The sequence below is a fragment of the Eulemur rufifrons genome, chromosome 4, assembly GCF_041146395.1.
Source record: "Eulemur rufifrons isolate Redbay chromosome 4, OSU_ERuf_1, whole genome shotgun sequence".
Classification (NCBI taxonomy): Eukaryota; Metazoa; Chordata; class Mammalia; order Primates; family Lemuridae; genus Eulemur; species Eulemur rufifrons.
In genome coordinates, this window is record NC_090986.1 from 65,730,464 (window position 1) to 65,751,014 (window position 20,551).

Genomic DNA, 20,551 nt, shown 5'->3' on the forward strand with positions numbered 1-20,551 from the left:
CCCTTCTGCCATGGGATGGCATCGCAAGAAGGCCCTCGGCAGATGCAGCCCCTCATGCTTGGACTTCCCAGCCTCCAGAACCGTGAGCCAAATAAATTTCTGCTGCTTATAAATTACTCAGTCACCGGTATTCTGTTGTAGCAGCACAAAACAGACTAAGATACCGCCCCAGTATTATTTATACTGTAAATTTTCTTTGCATCTCAAAACTTCCTTTCCAGATGATGTTGAGGCAAATATCAGCATAACCCATTTAAAAGAGTCTAAACGATGAAGGTTCCTTGTATTTAATTATGTCAGCTCCACAACTCCTGAAGTACTTACTATAATAGTACTGGGGCTCCAAGAAAAGTCTGTGGATTGCAATATGAAAATAGTAAAAGAAAACTTTGTCAAAGAACGACTTGATGGGAACCAAAATGAAAAAGTTTAGAGAAGAATCCCTTTTTTTTTCTTTATTTTAAATTACTATTAAAATCCATATGCCCTGTTTTTGTTTGTTATGAAGGCTGGAGTTTGACTCTAATGAGAAGTTATTTATGAAGAGAATAATTGGGCAAAGCCTTTCGTCAAAGACGCTAACTGTTCCTATCCTTAATTTTAATTGAAGCTGGGCACAGTGATACGTACAGCTATAGTCCTAATTACTTGGGAGGCTAAGGTGGGAGGATTGATTGAGCCCACAAGTTTGAGACCAGCCTTGGCAACATAGTGAGACCCCATTTCTAAAACAATAATAATACAATAATAATAATAAATGCCCTCAGAGTAATAGGTTGCACCTGGCAGGCCTAAGGTAATGTGAGCCAACCTCCTCTACCACTTCCCTTGTGGAGGCTCTACACCTTCTCTTTCCCCTTTCCTCTGCCTCAAGCACTGCCTGGACATCCGCAGACCCCAGACCTAACAAAATACATTTCTTACCACCACTTCACTGTAGAAAACAAATCACATCCATTAATTAATCACTAACAACTGATAATGATTTGAGGTATTGCCCTTCCTGAATGTATTTGCATTAAAAAATTTATTACACTATTGACATGTTTATGGCTGAAAAATGAAAAATTCAGATGAGCAAATAATAGTAATAATAGTTACCACTAGAATCATTAGAAGGAACCACTATTACAGATTTAGTTTCTATTTTTCAAACTGCAGGTTACACCATGTGTGTATTAACATTTGGGGGAGATTCCTGAAGAAAGACTTTAACACTCTCTTTCTTGCCCTAAACTTATCATCCAGGAAGTAGTAGTTCTACATGTACCCCCAAACAGACTGTGGACAGTATTACAGAAAATTCCCCTATTCTTGAAAAATTCACGTGCTTAAAGAGGTGAGTAGGTAGCAGTTACCATTTGTTTTTGGAAACCAGTTTCCTTAAATGACTATATTGGTACAAGCCAAGTTGACATCTTAAAATATTTGATCAGCCACCTCCCAGCTCTTAAAGGGCAGATCAGGTATGTTGATCATGATGTAGCATTCAGTCCTGGGTGTTGAATACCTTCTCATCCAGAAGCCTTCCCTCAGTCTCCTAAAAGTCAGGAGGAAGGAACTCTGAATTCTCAAAGGCCTTGTCTGTGTCACTAAAGTGGCCCTGGGTGGCACTGCATTGTAATATTGGTACGTTCCGCGTTCCCAGCTGCACAGGAGCCTCTCTCAGCCACATGTAGAATCCTGGAAACTTGCATTGCTTAAAGGCATCTTGGAGAGGTTCTGTTTATACACAAGGACACTGAGGCACACAGGGGTCAGATCAGTGAGCTGGGACCCAGTCCACTTAAAACTGGGTCTTTCCATTCCAACAGTGAGTCTCAAACTGAGTATTAGACATGTTCCCAGGAGCCTAGAGATTGTGAAAATTATTCAATTTGGGGGATTTTTTTTCACACTCTAAAAAAATCAACCTAAGCACATGTCTGACTATCTGAGTCTATTCATTATACTTGTGTAGCGACTCGATTTCATTGTTTGATTTTGTATCTATGAATGGCCCTGTTTGTATTTTTTGCTGGGTTGGATCAAGTGGCAAAGTGACAGCGGTTACCTGTAATGCAGTGGTTTTTCCAGGGGCAGAGGTGGCAAATGGAGGACGTGCTCTCAGGGGTCCTGCTTTTGCAAATTTAAGCAACACTACTACACAGTGCTTCATGTTCTCCACGACGGTGTGTGGATGATGCATTCCAACGAAACGTCAATTAAAAATTCTGTCTTTGCATCTACACTCGAATGTTTATAGCAACACAATTCACAATTGCAAAGATGTGGAAACAAGCCAAGTGCCCATCAATACATGAGTGGATTAATAAAATGTGGTATATGTATACCATGGAGTACTATTCAGCTATAAGAAACAATGGTGATATAGCACCTCTTATGTTTTCCTGGATAGAGCTGGAACCCATTCTACTAAGTGAAGTATCCCAAGAATGGAAAAATAAGCACCACATGTACTCACCATCAAATTGGTTTCACTGATCAACACCTAAGAGCACATTTAGGAATAACGTTAATCGGGTGTCGGGCAGATGTGGGGGGGAGGGGATGGGTGTACACATACATAATGAGTGCCATGCGCACCATCTAGGGGATGGACACGGGGATGGACATGTTTGAAGCTCTGACTCGGCGGGGGGGGCAATTTATGTAACCTAAACTTTTGTACCCCCACAATATGCTGAAATAAAAATAAATAAATAAATAAAATTCTGTCTTTGCCTCTCATTTCTGATTCATGGTATTGTGTTGAGAGTGAAAGTGAGCTGATTTTTTTAGCATTTTTTGTTGTGTTTTCAGAGTCAGACTGATTTCAGCTACTGCAGGTGGCATCTTTCCAGTGAGAACTGGAAGCAGGAAATGGATTTCATGGGACAGCCTTTGAGCACCCATGTTTTGAACTGATCTCTCCATAAATTCAGTCCCTGTCCTGACAACTGACTACAAATAGGTGTGTTCCCTGTAATAGTGACATCTGGTGGCCCTGAGGTAATAGGACAGCAGTTGGGTGGCTGATACGTGGATTTTGATGGGATGACCTTATTCTATTAATATATATTAATAATAAAGCAGTTCTTGCTGTCATCACCTCAGGAGCCACTGCCCTTTCCTGGAGTCCCCCTCCAGTAACGCATTCCACAGGTAACACTTTTGGCCCCAGAGCCTGCACGGTGAGCCTGCTTCCTCCAGGCACCCTCTCCGGGCCCAGAGGCCCCAGAGGCCCCAGAGGCCCCAGAGGCAACCCGTTGTGAGCTGCCTGGGTGAGAGGTGGACTGAACTCGTGGGTAGGTGTCTACTGCCCCGTTAGGCCAGGCCTGACCCAGATTCTGGTGCCGGGAGGCCAGTGATTTACTGCCTCCCCGGGCAGCAGGTGGCCGGGGTATTTTTGGTGTGTGGAGCCTTCAGAAGAGGCTCGTGGTGAGGTCTGAGGAAGTCTGCTCTCCAAAGCCTCCAGAAGGTGGGTCTCGTCCCCAGCCTCCTTTGGGCTTCCTGGCTCTTGGCACGGGGTGCCCGCTTGTAAAGATCACATGCGTGTCTTCTCGCATCTGCCTGCCTTTTCCCTTTTCCCAGGCAGCTTGTAAACACAAGCTAGAGAAAGTGATCGCTTCAGGATGCCACATTGTTGGGCATCTGGGAAAAGGACGGGATGTTCTTAGTGCCCCACGTGCAGATCCACTCCGCTTCCGAGCACTTTTCTGTTCATTGTATTGTCTGATCCTCACCGTGATCCCATGAACACCATGGACAGGGATTATCTTCCTTCTACAGAAGAAGGACCTGGCAATGAAAGGAGCCATCTGCCCCGTGCCGTGGGCACAAGTGGCAGAACCTGAAACCAGGCTGCCTGCGAGGGGCAGGCGGGGCCCAGCGCCCAGGCTGTGCCACCAGGCAGGGCTGAGTTAGCACCACTTTGGCCCCTCGAGGGTTGGGGGACTGGTAAGATGTGTGACTTCCCCAAGCCCCGGCCTCCGCATCCAGAGACTCTGACTCCTGGCGCTCAACACACACGTTGTGCGGATGAGCACGTGTCAAACACTCAGTAATCTGTTCTCGTCCCGTACAGCTCTCACCTTTATTTGGCTTTGAGTCAGTCCCTGGTACAGGCCTCGAACAGATGACAGTCTCAGAAGCAATTGTAAAACATGACAGGGTGCTCAAGGTTCGAGCAGAACAGCTGGCCGAAACCTGGGGCTCTGAGCAAGGCACATCAGAGAGAATAAGATGTAAAAATTGAAAAGCCTGTGTGCCTACAAGCTTTGTCAATCGGACAAGCTGAGACTGGGTTTGAGTTACTTTCACACTGGGATTACTGTCAATGCTTTTGTGACACCTTGGCCTTGGCATCCGTTTGTTTCCCTTCAAAGGAAACATTCTTCCGGTGCTTCAGGGAAGAAGGGGTTTTGTCAGCACCTGGGTGAAATGGGTCCGCACCAGGGAACCCCGACTAGAGACCTGGAGAAGTTGGGGGAATGAAATGACAGAGCCCCCTGCAGCGAGTGGGACGGGCTGTGGTTGTGAGTTGTCAACTCCTGCATTTCACCCACACCAGTGAGAAGTTACTTAACTTCTGTGCCTCTTCTCCAAAATTAGGGTACAAATCCTTCTAGCGTTTTGGGAGATTGCACAAGTTGATACATCTTTAACCCTTAGATCAGTGCCTGGCACAGGGTGAGTCCTTTGAGCTCCACACCCCCCAGCCCCACCCCCAACAGCAGCAGACTTGGGTTTCTGCTTTTTCTGGTCTGTGAGGTCACGTCCCATCTTCCAAAATTTTCTTGCTATCTCAAGCCTGCTACTCTCCTTTTCTGCTTTCTTTGTCCTCGTGGGTTTTGTCTTTTTTTTTTTTTTTTTTAATTCTTCTATCTTCTCTCTGGTGAGTTTTGAGGAGATACTATAGTTAAATGTACATAGGCATTTCAGAATATTAAACCACAAGTCACAATGTTTTTCTCTCTTTCTTTCTTTCTTTGTCCCTCCTAGAGACACTCTTTAGGTAGTACATTCATCATAGTCTAGCCTGAACTCACTGAGTATTGTAGACACAGTCTAGGGTCTGAATGTTCCCACTTCTGAGTCAGGTCTGGAACTAGCTCCTAATGTTTTCTAGAAAATGCCTGAGAAGTTCCCCAAGATGAACCTGCTGGTTGAATGTCCCCTGGGCTCCTTTCGAAAACCTCCTGAGTCATCACCGACTGAGGGGAAGGAAGGGCCTGTGGTGGGGCCATCCCAAAGCTTGTATAAAAGCCTTGTGACCCACAGCTGTGGCAGAACGAAATAACCCACCGGCTTCTGCCCCCGCTGCCCAGGGCTCTTGGTTCCTCGGGCTCATCTGATTGTCCAAGACAACATGATCCCATCTTTAGAATGGTAGAAGGGGAACAATACAAATGACGTGCTGGAAGAGTTTGGAGTGCTGGTGTAAGAATGGATTCCCTCCCCCTCGAGGATTAGGCCCATAGAATTTTGTGATCACAGGTGTTTTTTTTTTCTGCCTGGGTCATTGTTAGAGTGGAGTGCTGGTGCAGAGCTAGTGCATTCGGGTTTTGAGAAAGATTTCTCCAAAGTTTAGGATAGAAAGAAGTTTATTTTACTTTTCCCAAGCAGAAAAGGGCCAACACGGTGAAAGAGAGGAAGAGGAAAAGCGTGTTAGCAGAGAATCAGGTATTCAGGCTTTTTACTTAGGAATTGTAAAAGGCAGGTGAAGATGATTTATGGTTGTAGCCAAATTAACAGGGTACTGTGAAGGCCGCATCCTGCATTCGCTCCTCTTCTTAGCAGCAGCTGGTAACAGAAGCGGCAGAGACTGAGGCCTGTCGCTGGCACCCTGCGCTTGTCCCTGCAGGAGCTCCCTAAGGCTGTAAAACAGATTCTCAAAAGCGGTTCAGGTTTAAAGAAAAAGATTTACATTTCCTTTCTGTCTGTTGAGGCTCTTTTCAGGTGTTGTGAAAACGGAGTCTCTGCAGGGTGCCTGTCAGCTAGTCTGCTAGGGAGAGCAAGAGCAGAGAGCAGGGAGGGAGCTCGTGATTGACTTTAGCTGTTACTAGGAAATTGTGGGATTAGATATTTTCCTGTTATTTCAGCAAGACTGCCCGCTTCAGTCACAAGGCTGTCCTTCTGCACTTGGAGAAGCCCCACTCGAAGTGCGGCATACAACTGAGGACAACTTGGCTTTTCCAGTGAAAGGCTTTAGCTGCCTTCCAGCTGGTTGTCCCTTAGATATCAGCCCTCTCTATTGAACTGCAATGATGAGTTTGGGCTTCTTACTGTCCATTCGCTCTTCCCCACCCCACCCTGGATCCATTCTCCACACTTGTCTACCTGCTTCATGCCCTGAGCCGCTGATCTCTAATGGAGACATTTGGCTGAAACCAGAGGGTGGGAGGCAGGAGAAGAAGGATTATTCCTTTCCCACCCACTCCCTGGCCTAAAGGGGCACCCCTGGGCCAGGGATTTAGTTCTGTGGCTCTGCACCTGGAGGCCACCCTTCCCAAGTGCCTGGGAAACATGGGAGCCCCATACCCTGGAGGTCCTGGCTGTGTGGACCGTGACACCGGTTTGGGCCACATTCACCATGGCCTTAGGCAACGTTGTGAGGCTGCCACCCTTTCTCTTTTTGGCGGTATCTGTCCCTGCTTCTTTCAGCTCTTCTCAGCTTTTAGCTTGGCTGCCTTACTAAAACCTCTCCCGAACAGAGCTTGAGAACTCATTCACATTAATGTGTAAATGACAAACCATCCCTGCTCTCATCCTTCTAGGGATATTAGCTTTTAAAAACTGAAGTCCAAGGAATGGATCTGGAACTGTCCAGTTTCAGAGAGGAGCTGAGTGTGGGATTCAATTCCCAATCTTCTGAAATCTTTCCCATCTTTCCAACCTACTGGCCTACTCGAGAGGAGGGTGCATTTAAAGTGCGTGGAGGAGAAATTCATGCAGGGCTTTTGGGTGCTCAAATTGCAAGGGCTTTGGCCTAGGAAGAGGGAGAGAAGTCCTGGGCTAGAGATGTTAATTGTGGCCAAGAGAAGGGAGGCTAAGTGTTCAGCAGGTACCAGAATGCTTAAGAATAGTTTTGGGCCCTGCACGCCCACACTTCCACCCCTTTCATCAAGCACAGGACCCTCTTTCCTCCAAAACAAGTCTGGTTCTGGAGAGTTCCAAGGGTGGGGGAAGGGATCTGCAAGAAAAGCCTGGGCCCCAGAATTCTATGCTTCGTTTGCATTTTTAACATGCTTTAGTGGGACTTAATATTAATAGCTGTCCCTTATTGAAAGTTAGGCTATACGTTTGAGGGCAGGGACTGGGTTTGTATCTCCTTCATCCATGTATCATATCGCTTAATTCTCACGTGAGCCTTGTCAGGTGCCTCCTATTATCACACCCATTCTGCAGATGAGGCAGCTGGGGCTGAGATGAGTTAAATAATTCGCCCAAGGGTACACCCTTGGTGAGACCTAGGGCTGGTGTTCTGGTCGGTTCTGCCCGACTTCAAGCCCAAACTCTAAGCCAACACGGTCCATAGCATTTAGATATTTGAGCACAGGGTGAGGTTGCATCTCCCTCTTGGTAATGATTCTCTCATGGAATAATTTTCATAATCCTGAGAAATCTTTACATACATTTCTTTGTATCCTTTATATTAAATAATTCGCCTCTGGGTTAAGCTAACACTTAACGTCACATGAAATTGAAGGTTGTGGAATTCAGAGAAGAGGTGGAGTAAAAATTGCAAAATGTTATGGTGTCGTGTTCATAATGCAGAGATTATTTATAATCCTGATGCCTCCTTTTATTTGAGGAATTGGAAGTGCTTTCATGGAAATCAGTTTGTTTAGGTTTGCAATTTCATGCTTGAGGTAACCTGCAAAGATACCCATGTGCCCCAGGCTGGGGGCGGGCAGGAGGACTCAGGATCAGGTTTTAGCTTGAGATCTGCAGTAGAGCAATGCCGTTTCTGAGGGAGACTTTGAAAATACGCATCTGTAGCTACATAGCCAAGTTTTCCTGGGGGGTGAACGTGTCAGAGGAGTGGAAATCAAGACAACGTGGTGAATATAAAAGACTTTTCTTCCTTTCTAAAATTGTTTTGTTGCTTCTTCGGGCCATGTGGGAGGGAATTTGGGGTCACCCCTCACACACTGCGAAATACTTCCTTCAGTGAGTTCAGGGACAGTCACAGGTGTTCATCATCTTGCCTGTGGGGAGGGTCACAGGTCTTGCTGAACTTGTGTTCATTATTACTAATTAAGTGCCCTCCAAAAGCCACCTTGAGTTTTCCTTTGTTGACTAAGATGCCTTTGGGTAGAGCAGCCCTCTGACTGGTCGTGGGTGCAAATAAAAGTTCACAGAGCCAGGCAGATGGGGCCTGCAGGGGAACTATTGTTAAAAACAAATCTCCTGCCAGCCCAGAAAATCTCTCCACAAAGGTAGTAGAGAAAGAAAAGTGTTTTATTGTTAAATAAACATTCAACCAGAATGTGACTCGCATCACGGGCAATCCCCTAAGAGACAGCAATGACAGAAAGAAACCTCACCCTCTTACTGAGCGGAGCAGAGGAAACCCACCCTGACGTGTTCCCAGGGCAAACAATAAAGAGCGAGTCAGTCCTCCAGCAAGAGCACTTGACAGCCCATTTGTCCCACGGAGCGTACCCTAGATTCAACTGGTAATTGGGGTCACCATCTGTGTTAGCTAATTGGCTTTCTCCAGAGGAAAACCAAACTTCTCATAGCTTTAAGACAGGAGGTAGTTTTGCAACTCAGAGCCAAGCATCTGCCAGGTTAGGCTCCTGAGACTCCTGGGAGACTGTCTCCTTTGATGATGACATTTCAAAGGAATGGCTCCTTGGTCCTTGGAAAAGACATTCCCAAGTCCTAAAGCTGCCAAGAGGCTAAATTAGCTTTTAAAAAGATTTACATACATCTCAAAAAATGGAGGAAAGAACTTAAGATTCCAAGTTTCCTAAAGTAAATGCTCTAAGAAGAAAAGGAAGGGAGGTGAAGTCTCTTCCCTTATTTCCAACAAGGAGAATTAAGCTTCTTATTCTTTTAATTGATACTTAATAGATGTACACATTTTCAGGATACATGTTATTAATAAAATTTGATACATTCACATAATTAAATCAGGGTAATTGGGAGATTCATCACCTTAAATATTTGTCTTTTCTTTATGCTTTGGAACATTCAACTTATTCTCTTCTAGCAATTTTGAAATGTACAACAGGCCACTGTTAACTATAGTCACCCTACTGATCTATGGAACAAGTGCTTATTTTTAATTTGTATTTGCTCTTATAGGCCCAAGAGGTGGCAGCACAGGTCACATCTCCACCTCCCACTCAGGACACGCCGTCTCGACAGGCTGCGGCAGGAGGTGCAAGCTGAACATTCTGTCATTCCTGTTCAACTTCCGGTCTGGTTACGGCTCCCACTTTCCACCCCCTCTGGTATGCAAGCTAAAAGTCAGGTCATTCTTAATGTGTGGTGTTCTAGAAAGAGCACGTATGACGTTTTGTTGTTGCTTTTATCACAAAAGGTGTCTAAGGTATAGTTTTGTGCTGCCATCTTGGCGCTCAAGACAATGAGCCTCTTGGTGTTCTTATTTTTGGATTTTATTATGGACAGTTCAGAGCACCTGGGGACTCCCAAACATGACACCCAGTTCCCTGGCTTTAGTCAGTCATTCATTATTCCCCAGGTACTTAGCAACGCTCAGTGTCTAATATTGTTCCAGGCTTTGAAGAGGGTCGGGAGGACGGAAGGCTTGGCCCTCGTCTCTAGGAATTTACACCACACTCAGGGAGGCCACGTATCGACATGTGGAACAGCCCCAGTTAGGGCAGAATGACGCCAGGCACCAAGAAGCAGAGCGGGACCATCAGTGACACGGAGCTCAGGGGCAGGGTGGGTTGGGTGTGCAGGCAAAGCTTCCCAGAGAGGTGGAGTCTGGGGGTCCTTACATCATGGGCAGGATTGAAACAGGAGGTACAGACAGGAAAGCCCCCTGAGCCTAAGGAAGAGCAGGGGTGTTTGGGGGCTTCCCTAAGTTATGTGACCCTGAAGAAAGGCTGCCACCGCTGTGGTCACTACTGCAACTACAAGGACTGCCTGCATGGCATGGAAGCATGACAGGGGACACGCACAGGGGACACTGGCAATCCCAGGAGGGTGCACGGGGCCTCATACCTTGTGGGATCCCCTGCTCACTTCAGGCAACATCCAGCAGCCAGCGAGCGGAAGGCTGCCAGAACCACCTGGACTCCGAGATTGTCAAAGCCACCTCCGTCCAGAGAGAATCGTGCAGGTAGCATCCTAGAACTCACCTGCTGGGCGATGCTACGTGAGCGATTTGACATTCATGTCTGTCCAAGCAGGAGGCAGACCAGCACTAACACTCGCTAGGCACGTTATTATGGTTTGTTCTTGTCCATTTTCTGAAGTCTTATCTGAGGGAGATGATGAAAGGGGACTTCTTACGGCCTGTTGAGACCAGGTGTGTCTGCCTTCAAGGATGATGGGTTTGGGGTAGAAACTCGGAGCTGCCTGCGGGCCCTCTCGCCCACTCTGTCCAACAGGAGCACACACTTGGAGCTGGGCAAAGCATGGTGCATCCTGGTGTCAGCGAGGAGACCGGCCTGGCTGAAGCAGAGGGATTGTCAAAAGAACGGTAAAAATATGTCTATAACATGATGAAGTGGCTGTGGTGACAGTCCCTGCAGACCAGTGGTGTCAGTCATATGTGTCAAAATACACCTCTGGCCTTCCTCTAACCTGTCCCCTGCCTTCAGGATCCTCCCCCACCCAAACACTGCTGCCCGTGTTATCTTCCCAAGCATAGATCTTGTCAGATGACCCTCCTGCCGGCACCTCAGGGGGGCTCATGGCCACATAGCAAAACAAGTTCAGGACATCCAGCCGAGTGGCAGATGGCTTTCCCATTATGAAATCATAGAAATGCTGGGTAAGCAGAGGCATGACACCTGTGTGGGAACAGCACACGTGGCCTTCGGCTTGCTTGGAGGAGAGAAAATGTTGACCTGAGCTCAGCAGAAATGTAAGAGCATCAGAGAGAGTGCCCCTGTGGGTGGGAACCAGCAAATGTATCCAGCAGGTGCTCGCCATCTCCAGAACTGCAGGGAGCAATCTGGAAGCAGCTACAACCAACATCAGACCCAGCGTTTTGAAAGCAGAACCCAGTGGCCCCAGCCCCGTCCCACCTTCTCACTTGTATGGTGTTGCAGTCCCTCCTGTCATGCAGACTCGAGATCCTGAGCCATCTTCAAATGCTTCCCCTCTCAACTATTTCCCTTAAAATAGCTCTCAGTCATCTCTCTTCCTCTGAGAGGAAGCATTTACCCTCATAAATGGCAAGTCCCATGGTTTCGCTTCCGTGAGCCAAACTCCTGATTATTAAAATTCAAACAGCCTGGCCCAACTGGGACCTAAACTTCCTTTCCAGTTTTATTTCCTATTATAGCATCACCCTCACCCACCTCTGTGCCTCAAGCAACAAGAGGTCGCAACCTCCCCCAGCCTCAGTTTCTAATTATATAAAAGAGGAATAATATCTATTTTGCAGAGTTGTGAAAATTCGAGATAATCTATGTAAACACCGAGCACAGAGCCTGGCCCAAGTAAGTGCTCAATAAACAACTGCTGAATTGAGCTTCTACCCTCACGCTTTTACAGTAATTATGTCCCTACTATCTCCCCAGCCAGAGTTCCATGAGGCCTGAGGCCTTATCCAGCTTTGCATGCTTAGTGTCTAACACAACAAGTCTGGAAACACGTCAATTGACAAGGAGTGGAGAGAACTAGGCGTGCCTCACCTGGTGTTTGCAGGCGAGGCTTTGGGTAGAGGCACCTGGCAGATCTCAGCTACTAGAAGGGTCTCGAAGGCCAATTTACATTATATCACTCCAGAGAGGGCAGAACACCGCCAGGAGCTATAAGGAGGCTGATTTTAATTCAGCATAGGAAGGAATATCCAACATTTAGAGCGCTTTAACATGAGAATAGGCGCCAAATGTAAGCTGCTTGCCATTAAATAAACTCGATTACAGCTGGTTACAGTGGTGTGTGCCTATAGCCCCAGCTGCTCAGGGGGCTGAGGCGGGAGGATTGCCTGGCAACATAGGGAGACCCTGTCTCAAACAAACAAATGAACAATGAAGAAAACCAAACAAAAACAAAAAACTCAGATTACAGGTGTGTGCGGAGTCACGTGCCTGTAGTGCCAGGTACTCGGGAGGCTGAGGTGGGAGGATCTCTTGAGCCCAGGAGTTTGAGGCCAGCCTGTGCAACATACCGAGACCCCATTGCAAACAAAACAACACAAAACTCAGGTTGCAGTAAGCATTCAGGGTTGGATGAGGGTTAAAACCAGATCAGTAATTCTTAACTTTTGGGAGTCACAGATACCTTTGAAAGTCTGATGAAAGTCCTGTATCTTCTGATCCCTAGAAAAATGGCCCCAAACATAACATTTTGCAAATAACTTCAGGAGCTTCATGGATCCTAGGTAACAATCTCCTGAAAGCCCTTCCTGGAAGCTACATTCAACTTCCCTTTTGCCTGTCAGTCATGAGAGAGGAGGCACTGATTGCTGTCGTCTGCGTCTTCAGAATTCATCGCCCCCATCTGAAGCACCTCCGTCCGTCCTACCTGGAAGTTCAGCGCCTTTACCGCAAATTAAACACTCTGCATATTCGTTGGTTAAATGAATGAATAAATGAAATAATTGATTGACCTGATCTTTAAGGAAAGAGATGTGCTATGAGGAGAAAAGACAAGGAAAAAAAGAAAATGAAGGGATTTTGAAAAAGACCAACACAGGATCCCAAAGGGTGGAGAAGGGCTAATCAAGCCCATGTTCAAGATGAAATTCTGATTTGATTTTAAAACCTCTTGCCCTCTGTGAATTTAGGTCTCAATTATTATGTAACCACTCACTGCCCTATTATGACAGTCGCTCCAGTCCCACTGGTAATGAGCACTTAAATCGTGTCATGGTGGGGTTTTTTTCTTAGAGTATCATTATTCAAAGGATAGTTGATTTGCAACATAAACACCGCGGAGGATAAATCCCTAGAAGAAAATATCCTGTCCAAGAACAGAAGGAGTGCTTGTTTGATAATCCGAGCTTAAGTTTCTCAGGGATCTGCTGGTTCTTCCGGTTCGGCTCGGAGGAGCAAAGGTAAGCTGCTCTGTCCTGGTCAAGATTTGTGGCTGGCGCGACACTCCCCACCAGCTCTCACCTGCAGACACCGGTGGCTGCGGGATTTCAGGAGGCGCCGCAGGCTCTGCAGGGCCTCGGGCAGCCCCTCGCCAGTGAGGGCGCTGCAGGCGCGGAGCTCCCAGCTGCGGTCCTGGAACCGCTCTAGGCCCAGCCTGTTTCCGATTTCAAGCGGCGAAAGAGCGTCAGGCACCTCCTGCTTGTTGGCCAGCACCAAGAAGGGGACGCCAGCCATGTTGGGGTCGCCCAGGACTTCCGTGAGCTCAGCCGCCGCCTCGGGCAAGCGGGCTTCATCTGTGCTGTCCAGCACATACACGAGGACGTCTGTGCCTTCCAGATGGTCCTTCCAGCTGCCCCTGAGCTGGGTCTGCCCCCCAACATCCCAGAAAGTCAGCAACACGTGCCCAGGAGCTTCCAGAGGCTCCACATTGAAACCAACAGTGGGCAGGGTCTCCACGAGCGGGTGGCCCTTCAGTTTGTACAGGAGCATGGTCTTGCCGGCGGCGTCGAGGCCCAACATCACCACCTGGGCTTCCGCCCTGGGACCCCTGGAATGCACAGAACCCATGATGGCCGCTGCTGAACCCTAGGGGAGAAAGGCCGGAGGCGCGCATCAGCTGTTTTTTCCTGAAGGGACACAAATCCGTGCAGACACATGGAAGAACCTCTACTTCAAAATAGGAGAAGTCTTCACAGGGCAGGGTTCAAACACAGGCCTGGGCTTTGAAAGGGCCAGGAAGTGAGAGTATCTGAGTCACCATCAACTGACCCATGTCTGGGGCCTGCCTCAGAGAAGAGCGTGGGGCCCCCCGGGGGGGACACAGCACGTGGGCTCACATTCCTTAGTAGCTTAAAGCCAAGAGGCAAAGTGAAGTTCCACTCAGACAGACCTAGTTTAATAGAAATTGTAGAAAGGTGTGTTCAATTCCTGCTAGTCTGTGGCTTCTAACCTCTGCTTTCCTCCTATAAGCTTAAACCCTGAAATAGAAGCTAAGCTGGGTTCCATGCACAGAGTGAGGAGGATGGTTCGGCTCATGGAAACTTCTGCTACCTTTGGAACTGCCCACAGGACCAGCACTATGTCCCGTAAATACGGTCAGGCGTCACTTAATGATGAGGGTACATGCTGAGAAATGCGTTGTTAGGTAATTTCCTTGTGCGAACACCATAGTGTGCGCTTACACAAACCTAGGTGGCAGAGCCCACCGCATGCCTGGGCTGTACGGTGTAGCCTCTTGCTCTTAGGTCACACACCTGTACAGCCTGTTACGGTACTGGATACTGCAGGCAATTGTAACCGTTTTTGTAAGTATCTGTGTGTTTCAAAATATCTAAACATAGAAAAGGTAATTCAATGCACCAGGATGTTAAGAAGGGTATGATGTCACTAAGAAATAGGAATTTTTCAGCTCCTTTATAGTCTTATGGGACCACTGTCATATATGTGGTCTATTGTTGACCAAAATGTCATTATGCAGCTCATGACTGTCGTGGTCATTTATAAATACTGCTGACTGTGGGCAAATTTATGAGTCAGAGCAAAGTGGTTTCTTCCACTATCTTACTAAGGTAAATGACCTCTAGAACACTCCATGTGTTTTTAAAGAACCCCAAATTTTAAGACATAATACCTGTTCCCAACTCAGCAGATGCCTGGGTGGGACAGAAAAAGGGACAGCTCACCTCCAGGGCTGTATATCTCAGCTGCCCCTGGAGGAAAACAAGACAGCCTGCGTTCATCCCTCCTCCCCAGGGTAGAAGAGTAAATATTAAAATTACCTCTGTGTTATTATTAGCTTGTGGCTCTGTTCTCTCGCAGAGCTGCTTTCTGCTGTCTGGCGTGTCCCAAGAGCGAGAGATGCAAAGGAAGTGAAGTGGCAGTTGCTGCTTCTCCTTTTTCTGCTTCCTTTTCCCAGGTGGTTGGGGGGCGGGGCGGACTTCACAGCCCCCTTCCTGGCCAAGGGTACCCCAGCAGTCATCCTCATAAGGACCTGCCATAAAGATGTGCCCAGCTCGTCAGCTCTGGGCAGAGCGAGGCCGGCACCCACCCGTTCCTTAGCAACTCAGACTTGTACGGGCTCAGAGCGGTGCCAGGGCCAGCTGCCTCCTCCTGCTCTTCCCCTCACAATCCCCTCACCTTGTCCGGGGGAACTCCAAGAAAAGGACCCTTCCTTTCAGCACATGCCTCGATGTTTTTCTTGTGCGTGGAGATCTTTTCTTTGCTTGGAACCACATTTTTTTTTTTTTTAACTGCCTGTGCATGATTAAAATACTTTAAAAATAGGTATATATGTTGAAGGTCAACCACAAAAATTTAAAAGTTGTGTTAATGTGGAACTTAACAAAACTTCCACCCATGGTGGAACTATGAACCATTAAAGTTATTGCTCAATTTTTTCTTTCTTTCTTTCTCTTTCTTTTGTTTTCTTCCTTTCTTTCTCTCTCTCTCTTTCTTTTCTTTCTTTCTTTCTTTTTCTTAGAGATGGAGTCTCTAAAAAGTCTTGCTCTGTTGCCCAGGCTGGACTGTAGTAGTGACATCATCGTAGGTCACTGCAGCCTCGAACTTGTGGGCTCAAGTGATCTTCCTGCCTCAGCCTCCCGAGTAGCGGGGAGTACAGGTGTCACCACACCGGGGTAATTTTTGTATTTTTGTAGAGATGGGGTCTCACTCTTCCTCAGGCTGCTCCAGAACTCCTAAAAAGCCACTATTTAAAAATTATCTGATCCTAGAACCTAATTTTGTTTTATATATAAATGCAGACTATTTTTTGCATGGCTTTCATGAACACTATACTTTCTAGAAACATAACTGCTATGTGAATTGAGGAAAGCCTGTGCTTTGTTTTGTTTGAAGCTTTACCATGAGCTGTTCATCATTTCAGAAAATCGCTGACAGCAGGGCGGCACTGACATTGCGGGTAAGATGCACCATGACACTGGTAGATGCCGTTGCCCTCACCTGGATTCTATGTAGGGATGCAAGAGTTTGACCGCGTCATTAATGTGCTTGTGCCTAAGCACTTATGTCTGAGAATGTATATTATTTTATTATAAATTACCTTCTTTTATTTATGTCTTATATTGCAGTTACAGCATTACACTGATTTTCTTTCAAGATTATGTGGGGAGATAGATTCTATTATTTATTATTTTCATTTCTAGATTTTTAAAACAGATGTTGTAAAATATTCATTATATAAAAAAAGAGCTGACCTGCTCTGTGTTAGGGCCCCGTAGTAGAGGAGGACAAAGTTGGGTAAAGGAAACTGACAAGTAAGGGACCAGAAGTGATGGTGCCTGGTGGGATGACAAGGGGCGACCCCGAATTGGAAGTTATCCTTGGTGACAGCCAGAGGGGCCATCGTTGTGCCCTCTGAATCAGTGAGCTCTCTTCCTCCAGGGTGGCACGTGGTCTCATTCCCACACGCAGGCTGCTTCTACCTGCGAGCCACGGGCTACCCTGCAGCACAACACCGCCTTGCCAACGTGGCCAACAGTCGCACAGGGGGCAGACGAAGGAGCTGGCAGGAAAGCGTGCGAGTCTTCCGTCAGAAAGATCTCCACGTTCACCACGGGTTGGGATTTTCATGGATGAAGATCTAAATTAGTCATAGGATACAGTAGATGTTGATTGCAAAGATATTTTATTTATATTTATAATATATAAATAGATTTATATTTATTATTTATTTTATTGTTCATGTGCTTTGTTAAAATATATATTTGTGATTTCTGTATGCTTTTCCTAGGTCATTGGCTTCACGGAATACTGCTGATCTATCGCCCTCCACAAAACTCCCGAGAAGGACCGAAGTCTGTCTGCCTCTGCTGTCCTAGTTTGCTGACCACAAACGAGACTGTCAAAATAAGAGGGTGACTCGATAGGAAACATCCTACAAGAAATATTTATCCAGCAAATGGCACGTGGAAGCTGCTTCTCTGTGTTCCTAAGTCCCGGATTGTGTCCACTGCTCATCTCCCTTGCGGTGTCTGGAGAGCCAGACGTCTTCCTGGTCCTGTCCCCACTGCCCGTGCTGCGTCCTGAAGGTGGAGCTCCTGCCTTGGACGCCTTCTCTGGGTTTTTCTCCCCTTTTCTGGCAGCGTTTCTTCAACAATCCACAGCGCCTTTCCTTCCTGTGTTCGGTGCGCTTATTTAACAATCGGGTTGCCAAGTATAGCCCAGCCTAGTTATAGCCGTGTTCCACATGGTTGTTATCAGAGTGTATAATACATACACTTTTATACTCTGATTTTTTTTTGCTTAAGTTTATATCAAAAATTACATTGCCTTATTGCTACATAGTCTCTAATAAAAATTATAGTGTTGGGTTCATAATTATATTATATCATGGGGAAATATTATTATTTACTTGTATCTAAAGACTACAAAAAATCATGCTGAGTTAAAGTTTTGGTGAGCAAAATTTTTCTCTTCATTTGGATTATTTTTGCTGGCTAGATTGACAGAGTTGGGACTTCTGGGACAGAAGAAATGAACACTTTATGGCTTGCTGAGATCATTCAGTACATCATCATGTTGCGCTACAAATGCTTTCACTTTACGTGCTTGCTTTTTATTTTTATTGTTTTCCCCTGTAGGCTGGACCCCCAACCTCCCAGGCCCAAAGCTGCCAAGCCTGAGCTCCTGAGCACTGGGAGAAGAGGTAACAGCTGGGCGTCCTGTAGGGAGAAGGGACCAGGTGCCGTGACATGGGTGGAGTAGAGAAAACACTCCCGCTGTTGCGGATTTTGATATAATGGTTATCATGATTATGATATTGGCAGCTACCACTTACTGAGTTTCTCTATGTTTGGCATTGTATGGTTTCATTTCCTCCTCACGACCACCTTGCAGGTAGGTATTGTGATCACCATTTTATAAAGGAAAAAACAGAGGCTCAGAGAGGTGAAGTAACTATGCTTTCAGCTACAAGTTACAAAACACCCAACTGCAGGTGGCTGAAACAACAGGATTTTCTTATCTCACATGACAGTACATCTGGAGAGGGGTCGTTCCAGGTTGGCTTGGCAGCTCAGGAGTCATCTAGGAGCCAGTGTCTGCTTTGGCACCATCAACTCTTTGGTGTAGCAACATCAGCATCTTATCCTCACACAACTGAATTTAAAGGCAGGAAGAAGGGAAAAGTCTTCTTGTGTGTTTGTGTGCATGTGTGCGTATTTATTTAATCAAGAAGGAAATACTTCCCAACGCCTCCCAGGCAATTTCCTCTTGTATCTCACTGGCCAGAAGAATAAGATTACTTGGGGTGGCCAGGCTGGGTCCACCTTCTCTGAGCACATTGCCCCCCACCTTGCAGTATCTGAATAAAATTATGCTACTCTTAGCAAGAAGAAAGTGGGAATGGTGTTGGGTGGAAACAATGTCTGCCACACTTTCTTTCCTGACGTTCCGTGGCAGATTTTCTTCTCACAAGACAATGCAGTCCTCCAAGACCTTTGTCTCCTAAGAGGTGTTAACAGGTATGTGTGCATGTGTGTGTATGCACAGGTGCTCGTAATTTTGTTACTGATGTAGCAAGTTCATCAAATTAGAAATCAGAAGGAATGCTGTGATAATTCTTACAAATGAGACAGAGCAGGACAGTGTGGCTGTACCAGTGAGGCACCATGATAAATTAGGAAGAACACAGATTGAAGAATTAGATCTGGATTCTAGTCCCAGGTTTGCTACTTTCTATCTGTGTTGCCTGGGGTAAATTATTTAATCTTTCTGAGCCTCAATTTTCTAATCTGCAAAGCAAGAAGTGTGGAGGAGGTAATGTCTAAAGCTCTGATATTCTATAGGTATAATACAATTTTTATTGAGCAGCTATGAGCAATGTTCTGTACAGTCTATCACATTATTTAAAAAACAAAACCTGCTCAAATGCATTGGCATTCCAAATGAACGAAGGAGGTCAACATTTTTCTGGTATATGAAGAATAAGACATCATGGAACAATTAGATGTAGAACATAAGCAGATTATAGACTCTTTAAAATGTCTTTATTTTGTATTGCAACTTGTACTTTGATTATACATTAATTGGCTTGTGAATGTTTTACATGTATAGCACAGCTCATATTCCAGAACTTTCCTACTATTTCCATTTCCTATTTTATTAGCAATGTCATTTCTTTATAACTGAGTGAAGAACTGAGTGACAAGGATAGGGAAATTTTTTGTGCCTGTCTCTTTTTGCTCTCTTTCCTACTCTAAACAGAAATAGTATCTTGGCAGTGGATCTCTTTGTCTCTAAAAAAAGTAGAAAGATTGTGAAAAAACAGTCTTAAAAAAAAAAGAAGAAGAAAGAAAGAAACAGGAAAAGGAAATAGCAGTGGATGATCTACTTTCTGGAACAGTGTGAAAAACATCTGGAGAATGTTAGCTTTGCACCGAAGCAGCAGCTTCAACTTCTGTTTTTCCAGTATTTGCAGGAAGTTTCCTGACACTAACGGGGAAAAGAATCCGTGGCCAGAGACTTTCTCCTAAAAATATGCAGGCGGGACAGCATGTGTGACAAGCTCCAGGCCTGACTCACAACAGGAGCTGATGATAGTGAGTTTTCCGTATTCTTCTTCCACGGTTGTTTCAATATGCAAAGCAGGTCTTCAGCAGCAGCTGCTATTCAATCAGTCACATTTCTTGAACTGTATAGTGTATTTTTAGTTGGCAGGAAAAAGAAAAACAAACCAAAAAAACCCAACTTGATTAGGAAGGAAGTTGGAAGGTCACTTAGTAGTTAGAAACTCACATCAGTGCTTGAGACTTTGCTATATTTCCCAGACGAGTTACTGTTAGCAATGAGCAAAGTGTTTACTTCAATTCTCTTCTTTTGCTTGAAAAAAATCACATAAGTAATGATAAATATATTTTTCTTACAAGAGTCAAACAATATGGAAAACTGCAGGGCAAAATTCCTAAGTTCTCCCTCTAAAGCACTACTTCGAGGTAATCAGAATCAGTAGTTGGAGGTACGTTTTAAAAGTTACCTTTCTATAATATACGTACATATTTTGGAGCACATGCATATGTTTTATTATTTGTTTTTGTTTGGTGGAGTCTTTTTAAATGTAATTGTGATGTCTGTAACTAACTTCATTTAGTAACATGTTGATAGGATCTTCTTCACTTTAGCATATATAGGTTCACTTCGTTATTTTTTTGTTATTAGTAAAAAGAGTTTATTAAATATTGAGAAGGCCACGAGAAAATACAAGACGTATAGTACTAAAATATTTACAGGTAAAATTATAAGATTCTGACATTTGCTTATAACGTATCTGGTAATGCACAAGAAGTCACTTGGGATATAAA

At 45.6% G+C, this 20,551-nt stretch overlaps 1 protein-coding gene across 1 annotated transcript; it reads right to left on the reverse strand.

The window, feature by feature from the left end:
• Window positions 1-13,214: 13,214 nt before the first annotated feature.
• ARL11 (ARF like GTPase 11) lies at window positions 13,215-13,802 on the reverse strand. Its single transcript, XM_069466951.1, has one exon. It carries the CDS (start codon window positions 13,800-13,802, stop codon window positions 13,215-13,217), a length of 588 nt encoding a protein of 195 aa, XP_069323052.1.
• Window positions 13,803-20,551: the final 6,749 nt, after the last annotated feature.

Excerpts from the sequence above, each read along its gene's own strand:
- ARL11 (XM_069466951.1), bottom strand. The coding sequence starts at position 13,802 with ATGGGTTCTGTGCATTCCAGGGGTCCCAGGGCGGAAGCCCAGGTGGTG.